The 19,589-nt window shown below is 37.8% G+C and overlaps 2 protein-coding genes across 5 annotated transcripts; one reads left to right on the top strand and one right to left on the bottom strand.

Moving 5' to 3' along the window:
• Positions 1-1,132: 1,132 nt before the first annotated feature.
• LOC113050706 (zinc finger protein ZXDC) lies at positions 1,133-8,801 on the top strand. The gene is made up of 9 exons (XM_026213946.1): positions 1,133-3,043; positions 3,149-3,301; positions 3,394-3,472; positions 3,933-4,063; positions 4,826-4,996; positions 5,319-6,187; positions 6,331-6,585; positions 6,660-6,761; positions 8,356-8,801. Exons 1-9 carry the CDS (start codon positions 1,189-1,191, stop codon positions 8,440-8,442), a joined length of 3,702 nt encoding a protein of 1,233 aa, XP_026069731.1. The 5' UTR covers positions 1,133-1,188; the 3' UTR covers positions 8,443-8,801.
• A 134-nt stretch (positions 8,802-8,935) lies between these two features.
• On the bottom strand, positions 8,936-16,732 carry cfap100 (cilia and flagella associated protein 100). Of its 4 annotated transcripts, XM_026213949.1 has the most exons (15): positions 16,655-16,732; positions 16,435-16,551; positions 15,159-15,247; positions 14,694-14,865; positions 13,599-13,666; positions 13,302-13,465; positions 12,996-13,076; positions 12,706-12,908; positions 12,474-12,570; positions 12,367-12,400; positions 12,036-12,190; positions 11,815-11,950; positions 10,708-10,910; positions 10,526-10,619; positions 8,936-9,365 (listed from the first exon to the last, which is right to left on the bottom strand). In XM_026213949.1, exons 2-15 carry the CDS (start codon positions 16,460-16,462, stop codon positions 9,252-9,254), a joined length of 1,638 nt encoding a protein of 545 aa, XP_026069734.1. In that variant the 5' UTR covers positions 16,463-16,551; positions 16,655-16,732; the 3' UTR covers positions 8,936-9,251. The 4 variants fall into 4 exon arrangements, with proteins under 4 accessions (XP_026069734.1, XP_026069736.1, XP_026069735.1 ...); XM_026213951.1 differs by having other exon boundaries at positions 16,517-16,726; XM_026213950.1 differs by having other exon boundaries at positions 10,708-10,904; positions 16,435-16,726.
• Between the last annotated feature and the right edge of the window lie 2,857 nt (positions 16,733-19,589).

Consider the following 19,589-nt stretch of genomic DNA (forward strand, 5'->3'; position numbering starts at 1 on the left):
TTTATCAGACTAAGTGTGGTTGGCCAGGGCAAGGATGCATTTGAATGTCATCTACTAAATGAAGTAACTTGCGAAGCATAATAAATGCCAAATCTAGCGGATGTCCATTTTATTTTTATTTTAAAGAATTTAAATCCAATAATGAATAGGACCCAATGTTGCACACATTATCTGGGTTGTTTTAGCACTTGCTTTATTAAATAATTATGCATTGTTCTGCATATTTGTTGTTTTCTCTTTAGAGAATGTTTCACCAAAAGACTGCACTGTCGCATTCAAATGTAGCTGTGAGAAATGATCCCTATATGTAATGTACATAACGCATGTAAAACATTCAGTTTTAACTGATATCATAATCGGTTTTAAACCTATGTACATTCAAGCCTTGCTTTTCCTCTTTGCTGAGAAAATGTTCTTCATCTAGCTTTCCACTGTTCTGCATGCATGCAGAATTTCATGCTATTTCTGTGATAAGAATGAAACAGATTTTGCACCTTTATTGGTAACCTACCTGAGTTAGCCTAACCTAACGGAGAGATTGTATGTCAAAGTATCTTAATATTATGTCTTGCAGTAAACTGGCTAGCAGTAATGCACATTAGCATGTTAAATATAATTACTTAAATTACTATAACATATGGTGCAATGATCACTTCACTCTCATTTGCAACCACTGGTTTTAAAAACTACTTAAACCAGTTAAGCTGGTTTGCTTGTCTCAGCTGGTTTTCCTGGCTGGAAGACAAGATTAAACTGGAAAACCAGTTTAGGCTTTTCCAGCAGGGTTCTTCACCTACCCCAGTCCAAACCAAGCTCCATTTAAATCCTCAAAATAAATCCTTCAAAGTTCTAAAACTCAATAGAACTTCGAACCCTAACATGTTCCCTTTTTTCAACTTGCTCAAAACACACAAAACTGTTTTCAGTTAATGCAAACAAGATAATTTTATCCCAGTTTATAAAGTAAAGTCTATTTTCATCGCACTCAGCGAAATAACTGGATTATTTGCTCATTTTAATTAAATAAATGGAACCGAAACCTGATGATCTTCAAGGAGAGTGAGTTAAATCTGTTTTTCCTTTTTTTCCGTGTTTTGTGTGACGTAATACTTATACCGGCCAATCAGGATCGGGCAGTCACATGTGAAGGGCGGAGCTTTCACGAGCTGCTGCTACAGGGACACCAAGATGGAAATCCAGGGGCTTACAGACACCAAAAACACCCAGTACCAACATGGCGTCCCGCTCTACACGACATTCTCTCAGCAGACAACAGCTTCTGGGATTCATGCGAGAACACGTGTGACTGAAAATGCGATCTCGGGTCTTTCGGGATCGCTGGGTTTAGAAAGCGACGCCCACAACAACCGGGCCAGGTCCTCACCGCTTCGAGCTGAGGAAAATGGCAGCGGCTGCGCGCTGCCTCTTCAAAACATCCATGGTAAGAAATATGATGTTCAGTCCGCAGATGCAGAACTCGGTGACGTGAATGCGTCCAAACATAAGGTGTTTAATGAATTAGAGTTGCTGCCTTCCGAGTTTGGGAGGGAAGATGAACATGATGACAACGTTCTGCAAATGGCGCTTCCCCTTCTGGACGCCGAGTGCTGTGAACAAAGACACTCGACAGAGAGGATTCTTCTCAGCAACACCTCCACCTCTTCGAACAAGAGCCCAGAGGAACTATACGTGGTTTTTAACATAGTACATAAAGAAGATGACGGTAAGGAGCGACAAACGAGCTTTCAACACAGAGCTGAAGAGAATGAATCGTCATCACCCAAGTCAAAGACTCTCAGTTCCCCAGTAGATTTAGACGAAAACTTCAACAGAACATCCAAATCGGCACATTTGTTAAATTCCAGATCTGAGACAACAGACCAAAATGTCAGACATGAGATGTGTCTTGTGGCAGAGAATAGAGATCCAATATTATCAGACGGCTATGCAGGGAGCAGTCAAATGCCAAAGGTCTCTACAGTAGAAATGCTTAGCAATAATTTAGTTGAACATTCAACAGAGGAATTGATGCAGTGTGTCACAAAAAATAATAGCCCTGCATTTGTTCCAGAGAACAGGGTTGCAACTGAAATGGCTGAAATGAATATCATGGATTATGCAAATCAAGAGTCCAGCAGTAATGCGGACTGTGGTCCTGATGGGACCCCAATACCTGTGCACGAAACGTTCTCTGGGACCATCATGATTAACAATCAGAGTATCATTGTGACTATTGAAAATGGAATATTGACCCTAGCCACCCCACCAGAGGGCTATGCTTACAAGGAGGATGGTATGATAAGCTTGAAAGAACATTTGGGAATGAAAGACAATGAAGATTTTGTACTGCTCAATTATGACGGGGGAAATAAATCCATTGGGAAAATTAGCAATGTTACCTCGAGTCTACAAGATGAGCCAAAAGCCAGATTTGCTGGCAGTGATTCGCAGTTGACTCTAGCTGATGACTGTTCACTGTCAGAATTGGGTGTTACTCTGGATTCTTGCTCATCAATTAAGCAAGAAGAAGGAACCGTTTGTGCTGTAGAAGATGATAGTAGTATTTGCCAAAATTCAAAAAGCAAACCAATTACTTGTGACGAACAACAGCCAATAAACGTATTAACTGTATCGGGTTTGATGAAGAAAGGTTCAGTAGTAAAGTATAGATGTCCCCAACCAGGCTGTTCCAGCACCTTTGAAACCCGACAAAATCTCAAAATCCACTTGGTTCTACACACAGAGGACCAGCGTCCCTTCAAGTGTACGGTGGAGGGCTGTGATTGGTCCTTCACAACGTCATACAAACTGAAACGCCACCTGCAGTCTCATGACAAAGTGCGGCCTTATAAATGTGAGTGGGAAAACTGTGGTCGCAGTTTCACCACAGTCTACAATCTAAAAGCTCATGTTAAAGCACATGACCAGGAAAATGCATTTATCTGTGAAGTATGCAGTGAGAGGTTTCGCACCGCCACGAGACTCACTAATCATCAGAGAACACACTTTGAACCAGAGAGACCACATAAGTGTGAGTTCCCAGGTGAGTTCAATTGATATCTTAACCAATTTCCAATCCAAAGTCGACCGTAAGCAATATTGCAGATAGTAGTACCAACCTGATAGTGGTGTTTCTGTGCATCCCCAGGATGTGAGAAGACCTTCATCACTTTCAGCGCCCTGTTCTCCCACAACAGAACCCACTTTAGAGAAATGGCTCAGTTCACCTGCACCTATCCTGGCTGCGACAAGCGATATGACAAGGCCTGTCGGCTCAAAATACACCTGCGTAGTCACACAGGTGAACAAATGAGCGGATACTTGGAATCGAGCAATATTACTTACTTAATAATGATTTATTTCTAACATTGCCCTCTCATTTTTTCCTCCCAGGTGAAAGACCGTTTGTTTGTGATTCTGATTCCTGCGGTTGGACCTTCACAAGCATGTCCAAATTACTCCGGCACAAACGGTAAGAAGTTTTTAGTACTTACGAATAAATAAAATTGTTCAATAAGTTTCATTTATCTATTAATAAATAGATTAAAAAATAATCACACTTTAAAATGCTAAAACTTAGACCCTTCAATGCAAGGTGCCCACCACAATAGAAGTACATTAATGTAACCGTAATCATGCACTGAATATTTCAAATCTTGTCATTTCAAGTCATAAAGCATAGCCACATGAACAGCACTCTGAAATATAGCCAGCGGTGCTTGGGTGACCCAATTTCAAGTCCAATCTTGTTGTCCTTTCCTTTTCCTTTCCTCCTTCCCCTATTGCTCCCTGTCTCTTTGTTGTTCTCTCAAAATAAAGGCAAACATGACCAAAAATATAACTTAAAATTTAAGTTTCAGATTACATATTGTTTCAGAGTCATCAACATGCTATTGAAAGTGATTCATTAGATGTTGATCTTTTATCTACAGAAAGCACGATGATGACAGACGGTTTGCATGTCCAGAAGAAGGTTGCGGGAAATCCTTTACACGGGCTGAGCACCTCAAGGGCCACAGTATCACACATCTGGGTACCAAGCCATTTGAATGCCCTGTAGAAGGTCAGAACTAGAACAAACTGCTTTTAATGAGTTGGTGTTTATGAATAAATGTGTGATTTGTGTAACTGCAGCAGCTCTAAATATGGCAGCCATTAAGATTTGGGTTTAGGGTCACATGTTTTCATTGCCAGCAGGAAGGGTCTTTTTAATTTGGTTTGTGCAGAGTATACAGGCTTGGTGCAAAAGGACCTTAACTAGGGGTGCGCTGATCATGATCGGCCAATTGTTATGCGCATCTCGTCAGTAAAGCCGGTTCTCTAATCAGTGGTAAATTCTATGAGGTGCGTGATTTCACATAGAGTAGCTGTTACTACACAGAGCCATTGTTAACTGAGAAGCTGCGCAAATCCACGTTCATTTTCAGCGTTTATTTGCGCATCTTCAGCGGCTCTGTGTAGTAACAGCTGCTCTATGTGTAATCACGCACCTGATGGAATTTATTCATTATAGTGTTTATTAGTTACGTTGAATCAATAAAAGCAGTTAAATCTTGTTTATCTAGCTACTACTTTAGACATTTCCTGGTTTTCTTCTGCCAGGTGTCGTTGAAATTTCGGCGCGAGAGCGCCCTCTTTGCCTTAGGATGGAGATATTACTGAAAGATACGCATGACAATCGCAGCTTCTGTAAAATTGCGATTTCGATTCCATTTCGATTTATCATGCAGCCCTACTTTCTATATGTAATGTTTTCGTGGTTACTATCATCAATGTATTTTTCAATTTCAGATTGAATTTTATTATTTTGTGTGTAAATATACAGGTTGCAGTGCAAAGTTTTCAGCTCGGAGTAGTCTCTACATCCATTCTAAGAAGCATAAGCAGGATGGAGTCAGTCTGCGGAGTCGCTGTCCTGTTGCCGGTTGCACCAAACACTTCTCATCACGCAGCAGTCTCAAGACACACATGCTTAAACACCACAACCTCAGCCCAGGTAAACACACACACAACTTCAGAGCTGTTTATTATGTAGAAAGACATTGAGCCTTAGTACATCCAATTTTTTTTATTATGAGTACTTATAGTAATAAGAAGAATGGATATTTTTTTGTAGAACAAAATCAGGTTAGAATGTCTTTAGTTTTGAGGAGCAATGGTTAGTAGTTAGCTTACTGGGAAAAAGTAATTCTGGTCATTTCTCTTGACAGCTCCAGCTATAAATCTAGTGCTTGGCTTTAATTTCATATATATGTATTTATCAGCACACTTGATATAGGTGCTGTCGTGCTGATTATGTTCTGTTCCTCTTTCTGCAGATGTGTTAAGTCAGTTGGACGACACAGCCACTCTCACCCCCAGCAGTGAGCTGACAAGCACTTCACAGACTGTCAGTGCCCCATCCTTACCTCCAGGAGCAGAACTCAGCAGTCTGGACTTGTCTTCTCTGTTCTCCAGCATCCCTGCATGTCCTGTGACCACTGCTGTCTCCGTAGGAAGTGAAGGCAGTACCGTGGCTGGATCCTTCTCCATGGACATGCCTCTGGTTAACACCGGAATCCTCACAATAGATCCAGCTTCAGTTGGCTCAGCCCTTAATGGGGCAAAAACTGTGGATCCTCTCATTTTAGCTGCTGGGCAAGATATGGGCGTACATGTATTAGACACAGGATTGGGCGGTGGAGGAGGTGGAGTGGTTTTGCCCCATGCCACATTGCATTTGGATGATGTGCAAACAGGCAACCCAGAAGATCTGGGAACTCTAACTGCTCTGGCTATTCAAAGTACTGCATCTTCAGAACTCCACACTCTGAACTCCTGCAATCCCTTGACTGTAGAATCACCATCTACTCTCACACCCTCTCTTTCTTCATCGCTCTCTCAGTCTCTTTCCTCACTGACAGCAGCTCTTCAGCCAGCACTCGGTTCCTCTCTTGTTCCTTCTCTCTCCGCCCCGCTCTCCTCCATGGCTCTGGCAGCAACCCCTGTACCGGAATTACTCTCTCCGCAGGCAAAGCCTGACCTGCCAGGCAGCGAGACAGCCGTCGGGCCCTTGTTAAACAGGGTGGAGGTCATGGCTAGGTCAGATGGCAATAAAGGGATGTGTCAGTTTGTGTTCCCCAGTCACAGTGGATCCTACAGTGGACAGAAAATAACAGAGTTGCCCGCGGTCACGTGCCCCACTATGGTTAGTAGTAAAGAGTTGATGTTAAACCTTCTGAAACTGATAGCTGATAAATAGATTTTAAGATTCTGGTTAAATGTTCGTTGTTCAGTCATTTTAAAATAAGTTAGCACAAGTTTAAATGTGTTCTTGTGTTGTTCCATTAGGAGAGCAGTGGATCCGCACGCACAGACTACAGAGCCATTCAGCTCGCCAAGAGAAGAAAACAGAAAGGTCCAGGCTCTTCCACATGTCCTTCAGAGACGGGCCAAAAAAAGACTAAAGGATCAAAGGGCACCAGCTCTGCTCCGCCGACTAATTCAGGTGCTCACTTTGGAGATGGAGCTGCTACAGGAAATAGTGAGCTACCCATTCGGGATCCGGTCGCAGGTGCACAGTTTGTACAGATTCAGCTGCTGCAGGTGAGATGATGGGAAATAATTTGAAAGCATTCTCACTGCAGTTCAGTACATTGATTTCAGTGTGTTTGTTGTAGGATGACCCTGCTGCTGATGGAGACTTGGCTTTCCAGTTGAGTTCACAGACCTCATGCTCACATTCTCAGCTCACTGTGGATCTGCCCGTCAACATCCTACAGGTTCATACAACAACTAAGCCTCATTATCAAAACCTTCTTTGTATCCTATGTTTTATTTGTTTATTTAATTTTATATATATATATATATAGCTTTAATATTTAGATATGACGGTGGTTCGTTTGAATTTGAAGTGGGAAAGAGGGGGGGGGGGTCGAATCAAAAAGGGCCAAGAGATGGTATTCAGATATGGGTAACTCAAGGTAGTGGTCTGCATTCCCTGCTTGTTAGCATTTTAACTGCTTGTGTTGTGTGAATTTATTTTTATATTTATTTATTTTTTTTTTGTATCGTCATATCGCCAGCCTGTGAGATCATCAATACAAGATATTATCGTATGTGCGTGGGTGGGTGGGGCAAGAGAGAGAGACTCTCTGTACTTGTTATAGGCTATTTTATAACTATTTGGTGTTTTAAACCACGCGTACGTGAGACAGAGAGCTTATAGAAGCACCAATAATCAAAATGATATACTTTCAAACATACTGTAAACTAACATGTTGAATACAATATTTGGAAAGCTTGTTCATATATATTTATTTAGATACAACGATCAAACATCGCTATTAGGATCGCTATAAGGTGGCTTACCAATAGATGCATGGAAGTTATCAGTATAAAATGTCTACAAAATCCGTCAACTGTAAAAAATAAATAAAAGGTAGATTTATTTTGAAGACCAACAGTTTAACACTAAATATTGGACCTAAATGAACAGCTTAAATATAAAAGTATTTGAACCGGGTAAGTCGATATATATTTGAAGTAAAGTTACATCAGGATACATCAGTCATTCTGCGCTCTGGACCATGTTCCACTAAAGTTTAGTATCGCTAGAGTGGGCAGGATTATTTACGTCATTATAGTGGCGGCACCTCTATTGCAAGGACTCCTAAAAAAAAGTTTTCATTCCACGTCACCCCATCAAGCTCTCGCTGGATCTGCTCCTCTGCAGTCAACGAGAGGACGTCTGTACCCAACGTGTCCCAACAGACAACAAACCTTTTTGGTTGTTAAAAAAAAAGGTGCGCTCGTTTGCGGTTCCGTTCGCTCCTTCGCTGGCTGTGCTGATTTAAATCTTGCGGTTCTTTTGTGTTTGTGTCGCAAGTTTGGTGACTATTCTCTCCGGCCAATCCGTGATTGGCAGAGTTTACACGTCATGTTTTGGTAACGTACAGTTCACTTGGAACCTCAACTGAGGTGGTACTAAAAAAGTACTAGGTACTGTACCCAGTGGAGAACATCCCGAAAGTGAACAATACCATTTCGTACCATGCAGTGGAAATGCGCCATAATTGGGGTTGGAGCTAAACTCTGAAGTTTAGGAACCCCTGGTCTTGACTATCGACAAAGACATCTGCTATTGACGATACACGACACTATCATGTATAGGTACAGAATTATTGCCTGGTATAGTCTATAAATTACATTTAACATATGTCATTACATTGCTATTGACATTGCGGTTTCCTTGCTGGAGGTGATATGTATGTATAATTTGTCCCGTACAGTTGTCCTGTAGTGTTTTGAAAATGTGTTAATGGTTACTCGTCTATACAGTATCCTATACACTAATCTAAATATTATCACTTGTAGGAACCTACAGTCATGGCTGAAGATGAAAATGGATCTGATAACTCCCAATTCACTGGGAGCACCATCAACTTACAAGACTTGGAGTGATGATGGAAACAGGAAGTGCTTCTAAAACACCATCTATGTCAGGCTGTCTCTCTCATTCTTTTTCTTCGATGATCTTGTACATTTTCTCAGTGCCTCCATTGGTTTAATCATTATCTAGTTTAAGCAAATCACTGCATTCTTGTTTAGTACATGAAGTCAGAATTGTACAGTAAGCTAATTTGCCCAAAATCAAAGCACAGTGAGTTTTGTTTCATTTTTGATCATGTGACTTGCTTGATTTTTCAGTAGTACATATTTCAATATAATGATTTTTGAGCGCACAAAAGATAAATGGCAGTGGACATCATCATTGATCTGTCTCTTAACCAAAATAAATACTATTGGTCTTTAAAAAAGAACTGTTTGTCATGAGCTGTTTATATCTAGTCTGATTTGACCTTAACTTATTTGCCTGATTCACCACTATGAAACAAAGTTGTTTTGATGCCTATTTTTGTATGGCTTTGTAAAGTGCAGATATAGTTGTTAAATGTTTGTGAAAAAAAAAAAGAAGTTTGTTCTACTTTTTATAAAATTACACACTTTAAATTTATTTATTAGGTTTGGTTTACTTCAGGACAGGTTAATAAAATTGTACATTTTAATCAAACCTTCGACTCTGTTTGTGCCAGCAAATATTTCTCTTGAGTTTCACAAAATCTAGCATGTTCGTGATTCATACATTCATTTATATTCATATCCTTTAAAAACAAAATTGAAACCTTGCTAAAACAATGAATGAAAATCTACTCGGTCACCTATCTACAGAAATGTGTATTAATATTCAAGCAGGTATAAACGTGCTCTTTTTAACTTAAGAAATATAGGAACTCTTCATTCTCCCGGTCTGTGGCTTCAGTTTTCTTGTTTGCCTCACGTTTTCGGACCGGAGGCTGAGAGCGTGGCATCAGCTTCTTGACAGACTAAAAGAAAAAGCAGAAGACCTGTTCTCACTCCTACTTGTTTGAAAAGCATTTTCAGTCATTTAAAGATGTTACAAGAGATCATTTCAGATAAAAGACCTTGATGTTTTATGAAAACATTCCTTGTTTAACCTTTTTCCCCAGTGAAGAAATCTGTCCGAGTGTTGTCTGACTTGCTCTGATGTAATACTAAAAGTCGCGCATTGCTGGGTAGTAACTGACCACGTCATCTGGATTACGAAATCGGATTCAAAAATGTATGCTCTTGTAATTAGATTATATTACATGTTATAAAATACTTGTATATTACACAGAAAATTGAGAAGCCACACAGCATTTGACCACTGGATTTCCAGGAATTGTTTTCTTAACATTTCAGCATTTTGTCAATTTATTTGCTTGAAGTACCTGCTGAGATTTTAAGGTAGTAAGTTACTAATTAGGAAACAAATTTGTGCTGGTTAATGGTCACATTTAGTCACAATTTCAGAACAACCAAATCTACATTTCAGAATCTGCTCAATGTGATCAGTCCGCTAGTTAGTCAGGTTATGCCATCTTATTTCAGAAATTAATCTGACTTTCTTGTTGCATATCGAGGATTTATTCAGTAAATGTGTTTCCATCATAGTTTATGCACGTTATGTTACTGGATAAAACATTTATTCGCCTCAATTGAGCACATACACTTTTTAGAGTTTATGCACATCTTGGTGTTTCCATCCAGTATTTTGTATGCAATATCCCAAAAGTAAACATAAAAATAGAAGTACGGATACGTAGCTAAAGAGGGACTGAAGGATGTGTGTAACAAATTAGAATATGACTTGTAAACTTGCAACTACAGTAAGTAAAAAAGGTTTGTTTCTGTATTTTTTTTTTTTTTGGAAAAATAAACACAATCCCTTTATTAGTGTTCCTGTAGCTCAATTGGTAGCGCATTTGCTATATCAAGTGCAATGTTGGGGGTTCGATTCCCCAGGAACACATTATAGGTAAAAGTTGATCGCCTGAATGCACTTAAGTCGCTTTGGATAAAAGCGTCTGCTAAATGCATAAATTTAGTTTTAATTTAATTTAAAATTTTAATTGTGACAAACAATTGTAATACAATTTTTTGCCAAAGGTAAATTACAATAACAAATAAAACAGCTTTTTACCGTTTTCTTAATCACAGCCTGAGATCTTTCCAGGGCTTTTTTCTGTCTTTCCTCCTGTTGTTTCATCTGCAGAAATATCTTCTCATCACGCAGCCTAAACAGTAAAAAGAAGTCGAGGAACATACTAGATACAGATGATTCAGTTCTTGGTTTAATGTAGATGCAGATCTGGATGTAGTCACCTCATTCTCCTCTCTTTCTCTTTGGCACGTTCAGCTATACTCATTTGGTCTTTTGGAATCATATCTGCATTTTCCAGAAGCTGCCCTAATTTTTCCTCAATGGCTGTCAGCATCTGCAAAGTTGTCAGGTTGGCCTCCGTTTCCCCCACACAGCAGTGGTAGACCTCCTCCACCTTACGGCTCAGTGAGTCAAGCGTCTTGTCCTCAGGAAAAGGTATCAGTACTTGGTCACTATAGTTATTGTCCAATGATTTAGCAATGCAAAGATTGTAACTAAGCAGCTTGTTTCTAGAAGCGATGAACAGTACTTATGCTTTAATAGAATAAAGAGGCAAAACAAAACCATTTTTGACATATCTTTGTCTTTGATTTAAGTCTCAGCTGTGGGCGCCAAGAAAAACGGAAATTAAAAATTATATTGTTTTTATAGTTATTGCAAATTAACTTAATTGGATGTACAGCATAATTCAGAGGTTTCGAGAACCTTCTTAAATTTGGAATCACAATGCTTTAAGCTGTTATGATGAAATCTTTAATTGATTAGCAAATTGGTAGCACTTTATTTTACAGTCCTGTTCCTCATGTACATACTATGTACTTATAGTAATTACAATAACCATGTAATAACTAGGTACTAACTCTGTACCTACCCCTAAACCTAACCCTACCCCATGTAGTTACCTTGTATTACCAGAACTCTCTCAGATAAATACACTGTACGTACACTATAAGTACATGTTAGTACAAGTACTGTAAAATAAAGTGCAACCAGCAAATTTCTATAACTGCTAGTGTTTGCCTGTTTTTAAGTTTTCTTAAAGGCATATATATGTCTAAATAAAAGTTCTACCAGGATGAAATGTCAGTGGCTAAATAATTTAAAAGTCAACAGCAGACTGCTACAGACTAGTGGCAAAAATATACTCTATTTATTATTTAGAAAGGGAATGCATTACATTTGGAAGGGAAAATATTCAGTATACGTGACATTTTCAGAATTCAAAATTCTGAATCATGTCAGCATAGAAAACACTGATTGTTTTAATCAACGGGCATTTAAATAAAGAAATGACAAAGTAGGATAACAAAAGTGAATTGTTTTCTTACCTGGTCCTCTGGTTTGTACTGTTCAAAGCTGAACAGTTTGGCTTTCATTTCCAGCTCTGCTGCTCTCTCTTTCTCCTTCTGAATGGTGTCAGTAATGATATCAATCTGAGCTTTTAGCTGCTTTGACTCAGTCTCCCTGTACATATACAGACAAACAAACAGCATTTTTTACTGGAATACACTTACAGAGAAAATCTCTGTTGTTGCACACAGGTACACACATGTTTTTGCGAGTCAGTTCAGCATTCTGTCTGAACTCCTCCAAAGCCTCTTCTGTCTCTCTAGTGTTTTGGATGAGGGAAAGGTTCTGCTCTTCCAGCTCAGTCATTAGGTTCAAAAGATCCTGAGGTTCTTTGAAGAACATCTCTGGGTCCTCCTGAAAGAGACATCACAGTGGTCATTTCAAACAAAGGAGGTCTATACTGCAAATAGCAACACATCAATTAATGGAGAAAGCTGCGTAAATGTAACTAAAAATGTAATTGAATAATACTTTTGTAAATGAAGAATAAATTGGCTAATAAATTCAGCAGAATATTAGTAGCAATTAACCTCATAATCCGAGCTGTCAGTCCCAGGTGCAGAACTGAAGTGAAAACAAAGTATTAGTCGTTGAAAATATTTAAAACTATGTCATGACTATGTTATGGTTAGTATACATTTTGCCGCTTTGATGGCTGGACTTCACACTTTGTTGAGATGAAGCCCTGGCCTCCTGAGAAGATAGAAAACCACGAGCCCCTCGTCTTTCTCCACCTATATGTGTTTGAATACATTTAAATGGAAGAAAAGACCATCTGGTAAAAAACCAATTCTGTCTTCTATGGATGGTAAACTTTGCACTTTGCTCTTAAACAAACTTTTGGAAAGCTTGTGAAGTTGCCAACATACGCTTGCTGCCTTCAGCTGTCTTTCTTTCTTTGTTCTTTTTAATTTTTTCGGTCTGTTTTTCATCCCTCTCAGCGTTTGTGGAGGCAGTAGAGTTTCTGCTCTTGGATCCACGTTTCTCCCGCCATTCTGGAGGTGACAGCATCAGCAGAAACTCTTTATACTTTTTATACTCCTTCAGGATGTCCTCATACTTAGAGATGTCACTAAAATGAAAGGTTAAGGGGAGAAAAAAAGGTAAACAATCCTGTTGAAAGAATTACGGAAAGCTTCTGATCATACAATGTCTAGACCTTTTGATTGCCACCATTTTGGAAGTTATCTTCTTGATCTCAGCCACTTTCTCCAGCTTCACCTTCGTCTCCTGCTCAGCACTGAAAAGCATTTGATGGTTTTATTACACATTAGATAAACGTAGGCTGCGCATTAATGCATGTCCATGTAAAAACACAATCATTTGCTATTTAGGTCAATTTAAAAAATCTTTTTTAAACATTCATTCAAGCATTGTGCTTTAAAGTAGCAACACCATTGTAATGACAGTACTTTTGTTACTTTTTAGTGTTTTATAAGTGAATGTTTTATAGTATGGCCAGTACATTTTGATAGCCTCCACCGAATTCTTGTCATTTTCTTTTAGGAATTCTTCAAACAAGGTGGCGTCGTTTTCCAAGAACTTCTCAGCTCTTGTCAATTTCGCCTCTTCTTCTGCAGCCATTTGCTCCAGTAGCTGAATCTCTCCTTTCTTTACTTGCAGAGAATACTAAAAAGAGAGAAAGAGAGAGTGTCAATCAGACACAGAAGAAGGGGACACGAGTAAAGACAAATCTGTCAAAACCACAAAGGATAGAAGGAAGAGACTGAGCAAAAGCTAGAAAAACAAGATGGCATCTTACCTCCAGTAAGAAGAGTTCACGTTTCTTAGTGATATATTCATTCATGCCTCCTATGTCAATATTAGGGTCTAAGAAAATCAGAATTAAAACAGTACTTTTAGGCTAAAATGTAATGTTAGTTGCTGTGGGTTTACATGTGGGTCATTCTGTGTCAACTCAACCACAGTTTTTACGCAGACATCGTTAGGTATATTAGTTAAATCTGTTGATTTTAGCAATCTTTGTTGCATTATATGTCAATGGTGACAGTTCAAGAAAAAACACAAAAGAAGTGCTTTTCCCCCCTAAGTTTACATGCCAGTAACTCAAAAAGTATTAAACATATGTCAATATCCTTTTCCATTTTAGTTAACAAACTTTACTTTATATATCTTATTTTTTAAGGCGCTATATGGTTCATTTCTAAAGCTATAGGGGTTTTAATGCGGCTGTGTTAACTGTTTAATTGTACATATTTGTAGTTGTCAAAAACCTAATGTTTGCATACAGCTCATTCTACTCTTTGTTTGATAGAACAAATGTTGAAACTTAAAATGTATTTTATTTCCCTGTATTAAAACAATTGCATAGAACATAACTAAGTGCCATGAATAATCTTTTTCAAGTGTGAGAGACCTTACATGTTTCAAAGTGTGTGGAATTATTAGTGATTCTGCCCCATGGCAGTAGATATTACTTGTTATATCGAGGAAAATCGAATGCTTCTAAAATGCAGATGAAGAAAATCTTGATTTACTGTTGGGAATACAATGTGTGGGGACAGCAACCACACTTAAACACTAGGAGGCATGAAACTTATTGCAAACATTACAATACTGCATATTTCTGCTCTTGGTAGCTCCAGAAGCTGTTAAAATTAATAAAATCCCTTCTCCCAAATATCCCTGAAACTGATTCAAATATAGGATCTTATGAAGAGGCTACTAATAGCAAGTTAATGTGCCTCTTGACCATTTTTTGCACTCAGGCAGGTTATGTTCAGTGTAATAGTTTACATACAATTCTACTTTCAGCATTTGTTCTTCAAACATTCCACATTAAATTTAAAAAGTATGCATGTTTGATGCAGATGAGATGCGATATGGTTTGGCTCACCTTTCATAGATGCCCTCCATGCGGGTGTAATTTGGAGCTGCCTGCGAGTATGTGTGACTGGTTTGCTACCCTCCTCTTTCAGTTCTTTCCTTAGTCTGGTTTGTCCTGCCCTTGTTCTGCATGCAAATGTTATCTTCTCATGGACAGGTAGAGCCAACTTACTTTGGTGCTCCTGCCATAACAGAGAGCAGAATTTCATGTTTGGATTATTTTATTTCTGGTGGACAAATTATGTTTTAAGTGTTGAGCAACTGTACTCTATTTTGTGCTTTTAACATCTCCAAACTTAAAGTAAGTGTATTAGATGCAATTATGTAACCCATATATTTTAAGATCGTGGTGACTTACTACCATTGAATTACCCATTTGGATTCACTATTCTAAATGCTTAATACGTCCCTACAGATGACAGATTGAACATATTTAAAGTATATGTATTGTTTCAGTGTATTAATTGATACAAACCAGCTTCTTCTGAGATCTTTCTTTGTTCCTCATCTGGAAAAGATCGCTGTGTTCAGAAACTGTGAAAGGGTTCACATCATCACTGCTTTCTAAATCAGATAAACATATAAACACACGTTTACTTCTGTCACCACAAGGACATTTTATTGACATTGCTTTTATAAAGACCAAATTATATTTTTTAAAACGCATCATTGTCTTTCAATTTCTTCAAATTCAAGACAAGTTCCCTGCAGATTCTTATTATGTTAGAATTATGTTAATACAGAAAATTATATATATATATAAAGTTGGTCAGCAGCAGGAAGCATGAAGTGGTCTAAAGCTTCCTGGTATAAGGCTGCGTTGACCTTGGGCCTCAGAAAACACAGTGGATCAACACCAGCAGATGACATGGCACCCCAAACCATCACTGACTGTAGAAACTTTACACTGGACCTCAAGCAATGTGGATTGTGTGCCTCTCCTCTCTTCCTCCAGAGTCTGGGACCCTGATTTCCAAAAGAAATGCTAAATTTACTTTCATCAGAGAACAAAACTTTGGACCACTCAGCAGCAGTCCAGTCCTTTTTGTCTTTAGATGCTTCTGATGCTGTCTGTTGTTCAAGAGTGGCTTGACACAAGGAATGCGACAGCTGAAACCCATGTCTCGCATCTGTGCATAGTGGTTCTTGAAGCCCTGACTCCAGCTGCAGTCCACTCTTTGTGAATCTCCCCCACATTTTTTAATTGGTTTTGTTTCACAATGCTCTCCAGGGCCAGCCTCTTTTGCAATGAGCTTTTGTGTCTTGCCCTCCTTGTGCAAGGTGTCAATGGTCATATTTTGGACAAATGTCAAGTCAGCAGTCTTCCCCATGATTGTGTAGCCTACAGAACTAGACTAAGAGACCATTTAAAGGCATTTGCTGGTGTTTTGAGTTAATTAGCTGATTAGAGTGTGGCACCAGGTGTCTTCAATATTGAACTTTTTCACAATATTCAAATTTTCTGAGATACTGAATATGGGATTTTCTTTAGTTGTCAAAATTAAAACAAATAAACATTTGAAATATATCAGTCTGTGTGTCATGAATGAATATAATATACAAGTTTCACTTTTTGAATGGAATTAGTGAAATAAATAAACCTTTTGATGATATTCTAATTATATGGCCAGCACCTGTATATATATATGTAAGTTATATATGTATATATAACGTATATATACGCAGACAAAAACCAATAATTGATCGTATTAATTATCTAATGAATTACGCATGGATTAAGTCTGTCTTACTGTGTGCTGATGATTCAGGTAAGGACATGTTGTTCCTGCGGCAAATAACAATTTAGATCAACGAAGATCTGCGTTCCCTTACGTGAAGTCGCTAGCTTCTGTAGGAATACGTTTGTCCTGGAAAGTTTAAAGCCTCTGTCAGGTTACGTACTATAGCAATCTCGCCAATAGTGTTTTTAAATTATTGATTTTTAGAATTTAATGATCTATAGCCCTAAACCTGCAGATGGATCAGAGCGAGGAGATCGGATGATCCGGTTTGAGCAGACTTTTCTCTTGTTGCGTTTCTTGGTTGCCCTGACAACTTTATATGAAAATTCTTTCCACGAAAAGTAGGTGGCAGTATTGCACAAGATTGATCCTTCTGTGCACTGCAGGTGGTTCGATTCAGTACTGGTCTTCACCATAGGGTCTTCACTTGATTTAAGTTTACTTCTTAGATCTCTTATATTTCGTAAATTATTCTCTAATTTTTATATTCTTGTCTATATAACATTTTTAGAAAACATATACTATACCGATCATTCAGAATCCTTCGGGATGTGCAACCATTTTAACATTGATTTAAAAACATAATTTCTTGAATTTGACTTCTTGTGGTATCGTTTCGTCTCGTTTCTCCACGAACAGAAAAATACTGTAAAATATTTCCACACTAATTTTGTCTTTGCATTTATTTCTGTAAATTATTAACTCAAACCAATCCTGTTTCATACAAAAAAAATTATAATTTTTATTAATAAAAAATTATTCCAAAAACAAGTGGTTGTGGTTTGTTTTTGTATTTTGAATATTTACAAGTATCCCTGTTCTCCTATTTAAAGAGATAATTACTTTGTGAATCTCTTTCATCTGCTGAACATAAAATACAATATTCTGAATGTATGTAAACTAAGTCAAAGTTTATTTTTAGAGAACCCATAAAAATAACAAGTGTTTACCAAAGTGCTGTTCAAAAAATCTGAATAAAACAGTAAACACATTAAAACAAAAGATAAAACCAAAACTAATTGTGAAACAGATCTCATACTGAGTTCAATGCTAAATAGAAGAAATTAGTTTTAAGACTAGATTTAAAAGCAGAAAATGTTTTAGCCTAGACATGAATCATTCCAATGCAGCGGCAGCTAATAATCTGATGTTGTAATGGTGTCCTCAAGTGGGTTGTTCTGGAACTCCAGACAAAAAGGAAAAATAATAAAGAATAAAATGAGTCGTGAGTCTATGGTCGTGAGTGGTGCACGCTGTGTATTGCTAATTTCTGCAATCAAACCCCAAAGAGTGTTTCATTTCACTCTTCAGTAAAAAGATTCCAAACAGCATTTGTGTTCTTGCATTATTTGGGAAGAGTGAGGCCGCCAATCTGTGTTCTTCAAATCTTGGGCATGAAGTCGAGTGCAATTCAAGTCAATTCAAGAGTGAACAGGAAGCCAGTGAAGGGAGGCCAATATAATATATAATCCTTGCTTATGCGTTCCTCTAACAAACAAGCAGAAGCATTAGTGTAAAAATCCATTAAATAGTCCAGGCAGGTCAAGATAAAAAAAAAATATTCATAACCCGTTCAAAATTAAATCATTAAAAGACAGAAAAGAATTTGGATAATTGCTTCAACTGGAAAAACTACTTCAGTAACCTGTTTATCCAGTTTAAAATTACTGTCTATAATAACACCAAGGTTTTCTTACAATAGGCTTCAACATATGGTTTTATAGCACCCAGATCTATAGATAAGAGGACATCTAAAGCCATCCTGGCTTTAATATCCTCAAGACAGTCCAACATTAATGTTATGGAGTTTGCACCTTTCTGTTTCAAAGGCAGACAAAGTTGTGTATCATCTGCATAACAGTGAATCGAGATGACATACTTCCTGCAAATAAGGGAAACATATGTAAGGAGAACAGATTATGTCCAATAATGAAACCTTGAGGGACTCCCAAGAGAGATGGTGAGGTGGAAACACAATCCCCAAGGCAAATCAAAAAATGGGATAAGATTGAAATTTTAACAAATTTTTGCTCCCCTTGGTAATGAATTGAAACTGGATTAGGACTTTTTTTTGAGTTTTTGCTGAATCATTCACTTCTCCAGAATAAGGGTCAATAGACATATCAGATGTCAATCATTAACTCTAGTATAATAATGATTCTAGGCTGACTGAGATCCAGTGAAAACTCGATTATAACCTGACCAAACAAAAAAACAACACTTTATTCAATTTTGTATAATCTTAAAACATTCAAAATATTATCGTGGAAAATATACAATATAGATATATGGTGTGCAAATGAAATAATTATTTAATATATTGACATTAAGTACTATGGTATTACTATCTGTTACTAAGGTGCATAATAGTACCGATATAGAGTCTTATAATAAGTGTGATAAAAAATGTGAAGTATCTGCCAATATGAACGTGAAGCAAGTATGCCGGAATGAGTGAAGTAAAAGTATAGGCTCTGTGAGACCAAGATTCCCATATCTTTCATAAGAATTTAAAAATCTATTGATAGGGCTGAACTTTCTAGTGGATTTGGTGCTTAAATCATATTCATTTATTTAACATACATATTTCATATTACTGTATTAATAAACAGCATTTCAAAAATGTAATATACATACTAACATCATGGCTAGGCTATGGCTAAAAATATTCGATTGTTGGTATACTCTGGGCAAGTTTGTATTTTTAAAATGGTAATCATGATGGCTTTATTGACCCTGTATTGAAAGATCATTAAAATAACTGTACAGCTTTTTCAGACACTCATCTAAAACAGCAGCTATATTATGTTTAGAATGGTAGCCTATTAAAAAGACACATGCTTACCACAATAATGCATTTATAAACTCAAACTAAATTGGAAGCACACACTATGTCACTGCATCATCTGTTCACTGATTTAAATGGGATTGCATATGCAGTATTGTCCTTTCTGTATAGTTTTGGTTCTATAAGTTCAGTTTTATTCTCTGTTTAGTCCTGGGCTGTCCAAAATTGCCCCCTATACTCTCAAATGGGGCACAAGTCATTTGTAGTGGTGTCCCAAACCATATTGGACCCTCTCGAGTGCATCATTCAGTCCCATAATGCACATAACTGATGTACACTCAACGGCTAGAGAATACCCCAGAATGTACAGCTAAAT

The sequence above is a fragment of the Carassius auratus genome, chromosome 31 (genome assembly GCF_003368295.1).
Source record: "Carassius auratus strain Wakin chromosome 31, ASM336829v1, whole genome shotgun sequence".
In the NCBI taxonomy this organism is placed as follows: Eukaryota; Metazoa; Chordata; class Actinopteri; order Cypriniformes; family Cyprinidae; genus Carassius; species Carassius auratus.

What these genes read in the sequence shown, in the direction of transcription:
- LOC113050706 (XM_026213946.1), top strand. Translation starts at nt 1,189, where the DNA reads ATGGAAATCCAGGGGCTTACAGACACCAAAAACACCCAGTACCAACAT. An exon ending in AAATTACTCCGGCACAAACG is followed by an intron (nt 3,473 to 3,932) that starts GTAAGAAGTTTT and finishes TTTTATCTACAG; the next exon opens with AAAGCACGATGATGACAGAC. An exon ending in TACAGATTCAGCTGCTGCAG is followed by an intron (nt 6,586 to 6,659) that starts GTGAGATGATGG and finishes TGTTTGTTGTAG; the next exon opens with GATGACCCTGCTGCTGATGG.
- cfap100 (XM_026213949.1), bottom strand. Translation starts at nt 16,462, where the DNA reads ATGTCCTTACCTGAATCATCAGCACACA. An exon ending in AAAATGGTGGCAATCAAAAG is followed by an intron (nt 12,909 to 12,995) that starts GTCTAGACATTG and finishes CTTTCATTTTAG; the next exon opens with TGACATCTCTAAGTATGAGG. An exon ending in AGCCATCAAAGCGGCAAAAT is followed by an intron (nt 12,401 to 12,473) that starts GTATACTAACCA and finishes TTTTCACTTCAG; the next exon opens with TTCTGCACCTGGGACTGACA.